General features: G+C 40.7%; 2 protein-coding genes across 2 annotated transcripts; one reads left to right on the plus strand and one right to left on the minus strand.

Annotated features, from left to right (window-relative positions):
* The first annotated feature begins 3,765 nt into the window (after positions 1 to 3,765).
* On the plus strand, positions 3,766 to 4,935 carry OR10A4 (olfactory receptor family 10 subfamily A member 4). Its single transcript, XM_068556095.1, is given in 2 exon segments — positions 3,766 to 4,368; positions 4,371 to 4,935. Coding segments are annotated over 2 exon segments (975 nt in total). The 3' UTR covers positions 4,743 to 4,935.
* Positions 4,936 to 7,140: 2,205 nt separating this feature from the next.
* Positions 7,141 to 8,087, minus strand: OR2D2 (olfactory receptor family 2 subfamily D member 2). Its single transcript, XM_068555723.1, is given in 2 exon segments — positions 7,141 to 7,841; positions 7,844 to 8,087. Coding segments are annotated over 2 exon segments (945 nt in total).
* Between the last annotated feature and the right edge of the window lie 3,074 nt (positions 8,088 to 11,161).

Genomic DNA, 11,161 nt, shown 5'->3' on the forward strand with positions numbered 1-11,161 from the left:
GAGCAGTGGGTCTTCGTTTCTGTGCGAGGGCTTTCTCCAGTTGCGGCGAGCGGGGGCCACTCTTCATCGCGGTGCACGGGCCTCTCACTGTCGTGGCCTCTCCCGTTGCGGAGCACAGGCTCCAGACGCGCAGGCTCAGTAGTTGTGGCGCATGGGCTTAGTTGCTCCGCAGCATGTGGGATCTTCCCGGACCAGGGCTCGAACCCGTGTTCCCTGCATCGGCAGGCAGACTCTCAACCACTGCGCCACCAGGGAAGCCCCCATAGCTGTGTTTATTTATACCCAACACATGTCTGAAATGATTTAAAGTCGCTGATAGAAAAAAAGAGATAGCTTTGCTATTTGCCCAAAGAGTAGAGATTAAAAATTGGTGTCAAACCATTTGGGAATATAGCTTAAGTGATGTGCCCCTAAGATTTGGCTCTGTCCTAAGAAATATTTTGATTAAATATTTGAAGGAATTGGACATTTATGGCACACTGAGTGATGCAAAGCTGTTATAATGGAGTAAAGCTTTAAAAATGTCTTTTCAGCACATAGCAAAAAAATTAAACAAAATATATATACCTTGGAAGATAAAACCTATAAAACACACACACACACTCATCTTATATGACTGTTGGCTCAACTAGAGATCCAATAGTATCATCAAACTGCTTTGAAAAAAGTTAAACCTTAGGCTACATTAATTACTAAACACCTAGAGTTAAGCACTCTGCTGTGTGCAAAAGATACAATGATGAATGAATACATTTGTACTCATGATGTTAATAATTATATAACATAAATAGATGCACACATACACAATTATAAAAATGCTCCAATAGCAGTTTACACAAAGTGTTAAAAGAGAGTAAAAGAATAATCCCTTGATTTGGCCAAGGGAGGACAAGGAAACTTCACAAAGAAAATGATTTTTCTGATGAGAGATGAGCAGAAAAATTATACATAATTGCAGGAAGATGTTTCCGAGGATAGAGAGCCACATGCACAAAGGCAAGGAGGGGTGAGAGAATATGATGTGTGCACAGAACAGAAAGTATTTTGGTGTGATCAGAGCATCAGCTCTGTAGGGGATTTCAAACTGGAAAAATAAGCAGAAATCAGAGAAAAAGACCTTGTCAAGGGTTGTACTTATTCCAGGAACAGTAGGGAGTGATTGAAAGACACTGAGCAGGTAAATAACCCTATCCGAGTTGCTGTCAGGTCACATACAAGTGAAGGATGGTTTGAAGAGAATGAGCTGGAATCGGGTTCCTACAGTATTCCAGGCCAAAGAAAATAAGAACCAGAACCGAAAGCTGTGGTGATAGGGATGGAGAAGGTGATACTGAATCAGTGTTTAGGAAGAAAAATAATCAAATTTGGGGGATGAATTAAAGGATTTTTATCCCAGTTCCTGGGTTACACAGCCAGGTGGTATCATTTCCTGAAATGAGGTAGATAAAAGCAAGGAGGTTAGGGAGGAAGAAGATGAGGAGCGTAATTTATGACTCTTATCACTCTTTAAATCTAAGGCTGTATTGTTGATGTATGTAGTCTTTTGTGTCTAAATTCCTTATGAATGTGGCTCACTATGCCTACACTCTGCCTATATAGATATTTCCCTGATTATTTTCCATATCTTCTTCATTCTTCATTCAATAACAATTTACTGGGCATCTACCTTGCAAGGCGTTGGGATAAAAAGTTGATTAACACAATCTCTTCTCTCAAGGAGTATACCACCTAGAATATGAGATGAAGACATGTATTCATGATTATTCTAAGATAAGGACTGTAAAAGTATTTCAGGTCTCCAGTGGTGCTAATACCTAGAAATGCTCTGTCCTTCTAGAAATTGTCTTACTTTTTTCTCCTTTGCTTCCATCCTATGCCAAACGCTCCACCTTAGTCTCATCTGTGAGCTTAGATTCATTCCCATTCTTAGAGAGTGGGTGAAAGTGCCACCTGACAGGCAAATCCATGGCTTGGAGTCAGACTGACCAGGATGCATATCCTGATGCCATTTGCTGGCCGCCTAACTTTGGGAAAATTACTCCACTTCTCTGTGCCTCAGATTCCTTGGCTGTAAAGTGAAACTAATAATAGTCCCTACACCTTCCGGTAGTTGTGAGACAACCATAACACTTGCAAAATGCTCAGAGTACTGTCTGGTACTTACTTGGTGCTCAATAAATGTTCATTCTTACTATAAAAATAAATAAGGTATCAAAAAAAGTTTTCATAAAAGAAGTGATGGCCAGCTTGAGGTTTCTAAAATGAATAGGAATCAGCAAAAATTTTAAAATAAATCTTTCTCGCTATTTTTACTCTTTACCTTCTTCTTTCCTTCACTACCTTGACTTCATGTCTTGCACCTGCTCAGGATTTTACTTAAAAACCATCTCAGTGAAACCTTCTATGACACTCCCCACACCCTAAATCCTATCTTCTCTACTGCTTTATTCTTCTCCGTTATTCTTGTCACCATCTAACATACTATATATTCTATTTACATAATTTGTTATTAATCTGTCTTCCCTATTAGAAGGTGAGTTGTATGAAGGCAGAGATTTTTGTTTGTTTTATTTACTAACATATTATCTTCAGTATCTAGAGCAGTGTCCGGCACACAAAAGATAATCAATATTTATTGAATAAATTATTTTTTTTCCCTTAGGGATTGAAAAGAAAGGGCTACAGCGAGTTTGGGCAATGGGTTAGATAAGAAGTAGATATTGGAAGGTAGATTTAGCTTCATATCATAATAATTGTAATGTTTAGCATTCATTAAGCATGTATTATAAGCCAGTCACCATATTACGTGATTTAGATTTATTCCTTCATTTAAGTTTATAGTCATCAGAAAAATTTTCAGAGTCCCAGTTTTGAAGCTTAGTTATTGATGCAGTGGTGAAACCTTCTGATTCTTTTTCACAGGATTTAATAGTATTAGTCAAGCTTGAATATTTGAGTTGGTCTTTATTTATATGTAAAATTTGTTTCATATTTCTTGAGAGTCAAGACATAAGTCAACCAGTGGAAGCTAATGAAAGGGTGTATACAGAACACAGCTGGATTCTCTCTATTGTCTGACAGTATCTTGAGTCTGTGTTCCCTTTGTCTGATCACATATAGCCACATGGAGAATATTTAGCCCAGTGATCAAGATAAACCGCAACTTCTATATTATGCATCTTCTTGCTTAAACTACAATTGTTTGAGTTTAGAAATGAAGATGTCTCTAATATGCTGAACTCTTCCCAAGTATGAGCTGCTCCAGATTAGGACACATTCAGGTCTCCTGCTCAGGGATCACTGGTAGTTGTTGGTTCACTTTCCTTGACTTTCTCCTTCCCACCCTTTTGTTTTGCAGAAAACATGCCCTGGCTCACCTCACCACCCTTCTGTGCATTAAGACCCCTCCCTTCAGAAATGGTTGGCCTGGCTTCTTTTTAGCACCACTGACTGCTGAAGAGAGATAGAATAGGAGGACAAAAGTGAAGCTGTCACTTTGAACATCCTCTGTCAAGCAAAGAAAAGTTGAGACATTATAGATATATACGGTGTGCCTGAGTTCAGTCTGAAAAAAAGTTAGTATTCTTCAAAAAAAATTGTGAATCCCTTAGTCAGACTTGTTTTTTACATTTTGGAAAGTACAGCTGTTTGACCTTCAACAACTATAACAAGAGGTCGAAGAATGAGGCCACAGGAGTTTCCCTTTCTAAGGGTGTAATAGAGGCCTAAATAACATACGGGGACTTCCACCTTCCTGGAGTGTGGATGCCCAATGAAATCCTGGGCAGAAGAATAACATGGGGAAACTGGATAATTGTCAATGAGTTTGTTCTTGTGGGCTTCTCAGCCCTGTCCTCTGAGCTACAAGCTCTGTTGTTTCTCCTTTTTCTGATAATTTACCTGGTTACCCTAATGGGAAATGTCCTCATAATCCTGGTCACTACAGAGGACTCTGCCCTCCAAAGTCCTACGTACTTCTTCCTCAGGAACTTGTCTTTCCTGGAGATAGGTTTCAACTTGGTTTTTCTGCCCAAGGTGCTGGGGACCGTGATCATCCAAGACACAACCATCTCCTACCTTGGCTGTGCTACCCAGATGTACTTCTTCTTCTTCTTTGGAGCTGCTGAATGCTGCCTCCTGGCCACAATGACATATGACCACTATGTAGCCATCTGTGACCCTTTGCGCTACCCAGTCATCATGGGTCACAGGGCCTGTGCCCAGCTGGCAGCTGCCTCCTAGTTCTCAGGATTTCCATTGGCTACTGTGCAAACCACATGGATTTTTAGCTTCCTTTTTTCTGGCCCCAACAAGGTGAACCATTTTTTATGTGACAACCTCCCTGTCATTGCACTGGGCTGTGCTAATATACCTCTCTGTTTGAACCGGAGGCTCTGACAGCCACTGTCCTATTCATCTTCTTCCCTTTCTTGTTGATCCTGGGGTCCTATGTCTGCATCCTCTCCACTATCTTCAGGATGCCCTCAGCCAAGGGGAAGTGCAAAGGCTTCTCCACCTGTTCCTCCCACTTCCTGGTTGTCTCCCTCTTCTACAGCACTGCCATCCTCACATACTTCAGACTCCAGTCCAGCACCTCTCCTGTGAGCAAGAAGCTGCTGTCACTGTCCTACAGGGTGGTGACTCCCATGTTGAACCCCATCATCTACAGCTTAAGAAATAGTGAAGTAAAGACTGCACTGAGGTGGACCATCCACAGGACCCAGGACCCTCAGAAACTATGACTGACTTAGATGGAACTGAGGGGGTAGAATGCAAGGACAAAGGAAAGAAAAGCACGTTCCTCAAATAAGTCTTTTGTCTCTACTCTTTCCAGGAGCCACAGTATACCCACTGGGATTTTGGACTTTCCACTGGGAATGAAAGAACATGAGTGATGAATGAACTTCAGTAGGTCCAGTATTCTCTGGGACTGGGGTACCAATGTCTCTGAGGATGCTACTAGTTTACACAAATTAGCAGCCTATCGAAGGTTGACAGTTTCACTACAATTTGCCATTTTTTAATTTGTTTTAACTTTTCTTGAACTTCTTCATCCGTGTCGTTTTATAATTTTCTGCTTTGCTTTCTTCTATATGTCCAAAAACTCTACTGGTAGCTCAAAGATCTTTTTGTTTATGAGATAAAGTAATGATAATAAATAGTAGAGTTTGTTTCATTCTTTCGCTCATTTTTTAAACAAATTTTGAGTTTAAACTCAAACTTTCAAATTTTCAAAAATTTCAAAACTCAAATTCAAAATTTCAACAAATTTTTATGCAGCGTTCAGCATGTGTCAGAGCTTATTTAGACCCTGAAGACACATGGGTGAATAAAACAGACTAATTTCTTGCCTTGTGGAATTTATATTCTAATGAGAAAGAAAGAAAATAAAAAGATACTTTAAATCCTCCACTGTCTTGTAAGGTACACATGTTTAGAGGGCTATCAATTGAGGACTTTTTCTGCTACCATAATTGGTCTGTGCCTCATCTGGAGAAAGACTACTTCGCATTGATGACTACCTCAATCTCAAATTATACACCTTGGATATGAGAGTTACTTGACAGAAAGGGTGTAAAGGAATTCCAAGTTAAGTATAAGTGGATAAATGATGGGAAACTGCTGTGAATAACCCAAAGATTTTTTGCTTTCTAGATTTTTTGGTAATGTTATTGTGATTGGATGAAATCAACTGTCCTTTTTAAACTTACATATCCCTCAACCAATTTAACAGCCCCTCTTTTGATTTTGTCAGGCAACATAATCCGGTTCTGGATTCTTGGCAAAGAGCAGACTTGGGACACGGGCACCATAGCTTTGTGTAAACTATTCATAAGAATTTATTGACAATTAACAGCGTAAACTAGCATTTACTCCATAGACATGTCCTCTCCTCAAGCTCTACAAACAGCTCTCCCTCTGTGTGCCAGGGAGGTACCAGGACCAGTTCGATCTCCCACACAGGGTATCCTTCAGCTCTCGCATAGCAAGGGCTCCAGAAGGGCAGCACATTCTGAAATCCCCATAGGAATTTGCAAATGAAAAGGCAGATCAGCGGTTCTATTTGCATGGTGGCAATCACACAACTAGGCAGATTGGCACTATTATAAAATGTTTAGCAAGCTTTTCGCTTTTACATTTATTTTACTTGACCTTGGTATGGTAGGCAGACTAACGGCCCCCCAAAGATGTCCACATCCTAGTCCCCAGAACCTGTAAGTATTTTACCTTGCATGGTAAAAAGGACTTTGTAGATATGTTTAAATTAAGGTTCTTAAGATGGGGAGATTATCCTGGATTTTTTTTTTTTTAATACAGTAACAGGAAATTGGAAGGTAGGTAGAGAATGAGCTTGAAATATTTAAGCTCATGAGGCTTCCTCACCTCCATATACCTAAGTCCACAGCTCCTGTCTGCTGGTCTTTTATATACAGCTACCCTCTCCAAGTTCCAGTTGCCTCCTTTTGCTCCTTTAGGCCTAGGATTGGTTATAGCTTCTCACTCTTCCACCCCTTAGATGTCACTATTTCTTGTTGGTTTCCAAATCCCTGTGTTTACCATTGTAAAGATGTGCCCCAATGGATGCTCATGTCTCTAATAACAGTGTGAGAAGAAGGACAGCAGAGCTCATGTATTCTGCTTCACCATACCCATGCTCTTCACCCTCCACCTCAAACACACGTGCAGTTGCATGTACACATACACATACATGTAACACCTAGCTCATAGTAAGTGACTAAGTACTGTTTGTCAATTTATTGGTTATTTGATGATGCAAAGGGATTCAGAAATACCAAAAGATAAAGGAGTTGGAGTAGGATCTGGAATAGATAGATAGTAATATATAGTATTATTTTAAAAAGATAGATTTTACAGGTTCCCAGGTTTATAAAATGGGAGTGTTTCTCAAGGGATTTTTTAAATCCCCTGGTACTAAAAGACTGACCAGAAGGAAGCAGACTCTCCTTCCTAATGCTCCATGAATTATTGTCCTTCTTCTTCTACAAAGGTAATGCTGGTTAAAGGATGGAGAGTGAGTCCACGGACAAGTCCCAAGGATAAAAACTGTACCATATTCCAGTCTTGCTGAGGGACCGACTCAGCGAGTCTTACAAGTAGGCAGCCAGGAAGGTCTCACTGTCAGTGGAAAATTCCAAGTCTGCAAGGGAAATTCCTTGTGGCTACTTTTCACAGAGTTCCCTTCACATCCTTGTTCCTCAGGCTGTAGATGAGGGGATTAAGCATGGGGGTCACCACTGCATAGAACACAGAAACCAGCTTTTCCTGTTCTTTGGAAGCCTTTGGTGTCATGTAGGTGACAATTGCTGACCCATAAAAAAAGATGGCCACCGTGAGGTGGGAGCCACAGGTAGAGAATGCCTTGAGCCTCCCGGCAGCTGACTTCATCCTGACCACAGTCACTATGATGTGGCCATAGGATACCAGAATTAGAGAAACAGGTATGAGGAGAGTCGCAATCCCCATGAAGAAAATGGCCATCTCTGAAGTGCGGGTGTCTGTGGATGCCAGGATCAACAGTGCAGGGGCCTCACAAAAGAAATGAGCAATATTATTGCTGCCTCGGTAGGGTAGCCTTAGTGTGAAGGTGCTGTCCACCACAGACACCAGAATGCCACTGGTTCATGATCCTACAGCCAGCTGGACACACACCCTCCAAGTCATGATGCTAGGGTAATGCCAAGTGTTGCAGATAGCCACATACCGATCATAGGACATCACCGCCAAATGGGCACACTGTGTACACCCAAAACTGAGGAAGAGTAGAAGCTGAGCTGCACAACGTGTGAATGAAATCACTTTCTTTCTGGATAGCAGGGCTCTAGGGCCTGAGGAACGATGTTGGTAGAGAAACAGAGGTCAGCCAGAGATAAATTGCAGAGAAAAAAATACATGGGTGTGTGAAGCTGGGAGTCAACCTGAACGAGGAACATGAGAAGTAGATTTCCAAGCACAGTGACCAGGTAGACACCCAGGAATAAGATGAAAAGCAGCTGCTGGGTGTGTTGGTCATCAGAGAGTCCCGGAAGGAGGAATTCTGTCACCTGTGTCTGATTTGTCTGTCTCATAGTTTGTCTCTCTTTTTCAGTATGAAGTCACTACACACTAAATATAGGTGTGTATAGCCTATAAAATTATATAATTCAGAATTGGAGGACTTAGGAATTGCCCACAAACACTACCAACCATTTCAAGAATCCCCTTTACAAGGTTGTTAGACAATGATTGTGCTGTTTAGTTGGAATGTTTTCAATGTTGCAAAACAATACTTTATAAGATGGTATATTCATTTCTAGTGTCATCTGGCAAGGATATAGTAGATCAAAAGACTTATCTTCTTTATTTGAATATCACACTTCTAGTAATAAAACAATAGATTGAATTCATCTTTAAAGTTATGCAATTTAATTTCTCTTTATTATCGACAAAAACATTTGAGTCGTATTTCGTTCTTGCGACACCTCCCCCATCTCATGATAGTGTAGATTTTTCTTTTTAGTTCTTTGGATGTACAACTCTTCCTGTTGTCTCTTCCCTGAAAAAAAAAAAAAACAACGTCACTAAGATAAAAGAAAAAGAGCCAAAGTACCTTGCCGAACTGATGGTTTTTCTTGGACAAAATAACCTATTTTGAAAGAGCTAGGAAACCAAGGGATAACTCTGGATGGTGTGCCATAATCTTTTTGACAATCCTGTCCCCAGCTTCAACTGGAGCTCCTGAATATAAATCTTAACCATCAGTGAAACAAAACTAAAGTTTCATTCTACAAAACTGTCTTTTGACTGTAAATTATCTCCACAAAAGAAAAGCTTTGACTTTCTGTTCAGTAAAAAGTATACAAATTTAATGTAACAGCACACCCTGTTGTCATGTTGATATTAGGACAGCACTAACCAAATTACACTCCACCACTTAAGGTGATCACATGGCACTAAAACAACCATAAATTGAAACGAAATGCAAGCCCTTCAGCCAAGTTGCATAACTCAATAAGAAAGTTGGCATCTGCATAATACAATATCTGTTCATTTTCATTTCTATTTAATTATCATATAAATGAAAACACAAGTTTTGATGACTTATGAACCTCTGAGACTATATCTGCTGACATCATTTGAGTGACTGGTATAAAGTTTAAGAGAGGTGATTATGATTTGAAGGCTTTAGTCTGTGATTTCAAATACAACAAAGTGCCCTAAGGTGTCTCAGAGGATGGAAAGATAATAAAGTTGAGGGATCTTGAAGCTCCAGGGAATGCCCTGTTTACATGAGTCTCAGGACTTCACCTTTAAATATTCCCTGGAAGGAAAATCCTCTGTTCAGAACTGGGACCTAAGAGAATTGGAGTTTGTACTTTGAATTAATTAGGGCAGAAAGGCTTGGGATGGAGTCGAACTCATAGAATGACTCTAGTGTAGACCTTGGGAGACACTGCTTAGAAGCCTATCCACAATTGGTGATGTCCTTTAGAGTAGATATGCAGGCTATAGAAATCACTCCCTCTGGCACTTGATCCTCAGTTCCTTCACCAGTGACTCCTCAGCTTTATCTCTGCCCTCTGGTGAGAGTGAGAAAGTTTGTGATGGACCTCCGTCTATAGGATTTTGCAACACTGATTGAGGGTTGAGAGGTGAGCATCGTGTTGGGAAAGATGAACTTTGTCATTCACGCCCTTATCCATTAACTTTTTCCTTTCTAGACTCCCAGAGACAATTCTATTTCCACTCTTCTCCAGAATCCCAGCCCCCAAATCCTCTTCCAGACTTTTCTCCTTCATCGATGAGGCTGTTTCCAGAGAGGTCACATTATTTTCCTCTTGCTATTGAAAAGCAGCTCTGCCTGATTCTCCCCTACCCTCTGCTGTCAGCCCTTTGGTCTTCACTGTTTCCCCCAGCTTGCATTTGTTCCACCACCTCCCCTTGAACAGGCAGAAAGCTGGAAGGATACTAGGAATCTTGCTTTGAGGAATGCCTTCAAGAGCTTCTTGCCTGTGAACATGCTTTGGGTCTAGGGGATGTGAAGGAACCCAGACTGTATGGTAAACTGTTCCAGGAATGCTGGAACTGCTGCCTCCAATCCCGTTGATGAGTTAGAGCAGATGGAGAAGAGTGGGTCCAGCTACATTCAGTGCTGTCCTTCTAGTCCAGAGGAGGATACTAGCCTCCACTGCTGGTGCCATCACTTGTATACCCCATACTCCAATCTTCTTCCCATACAAGTCAGGCATGGTGGCTTCCCATATGACCCAGCCTTGGTCAGTATCCAATTGGCTCAGTACCTCCTCTGTGACTCTTTTTGTTATGGTACAGATTTGGTGGCCATGAGAGTGAGTACGTAAGAATATAAAATACTCATGTGAGTATATCCATGATGTGTAGATGTCTGCGTGTTTGTGTGAGATATTGCTTGAGAAGCTGATTGAGTAGGTATATGTAGCATTGTTGTGTGTGTATGACAAGAAATAATTCCCATGTATGCAGTTGTGTGCACGTGAGAGAAAGTCATTAAGAGAAGATACCTGGAAAAGCCATACTGGTTAAGCCATACTGGTTACAATGTTATTAGGGCCTCAGAGGTATAAAAGATTCATTGCCTGTCCTTTTAGTTTGGGGAAACAGCCAGACTTATAGATCTCTTCCTGTAGTCCCTTCCTCCTGCTGCTTTTCTCCACATCTCTGGATTCCTGTTCTCTATGTTCAGCTTCCCCTCCCTGCTTGCTTCTAACTTTTGTTCCCATTATTTTATTTTTCCTACCCATTTTTCTTCCTTATTTTCTCTTTGTATTAAAGAGAATTAATTAGTCAAGTTGACAAAGTTATATGAAAATTTAGAGTGTGAAAGAATAATTATCCCTGACCTTTCTTGGAATACAAATGATACTACGGTTCATCTTATTTGGCTCCTTTTTCACTCATGTATCTCCTTTCCTGCCTGGAGATTAAACCGCATTCTTCCCCAACCCACATATACACACACATGTACATTAAATATACAAATCCTACCTTTGACAGATAGAGAGATAACCATTCCTTACCTATACTTTACAGTTCTACCTGGATCCTTAGTTTTGTTGTGTGTTAAAAGTTTATCAATGTGGTAAGGATGTTATTTAAAGGAATCACTGAGAGAGACACACACACA

The sequence above is a fragment of the Eschrichtius robustus genome, chromosome 11 (assembly GCF_028021215.1).
Source record: "Eschrichtius robustus isolate mEscRob2 chromosome 11, mEscRob2.pri, whole genome shotgun sequence".
NCBI lineage: Eukaryota > Metazoa > Chordata > Mammalia > Artiodactyla > Eschrichtiidae > Eschrichtius > Eschrichtius robustus.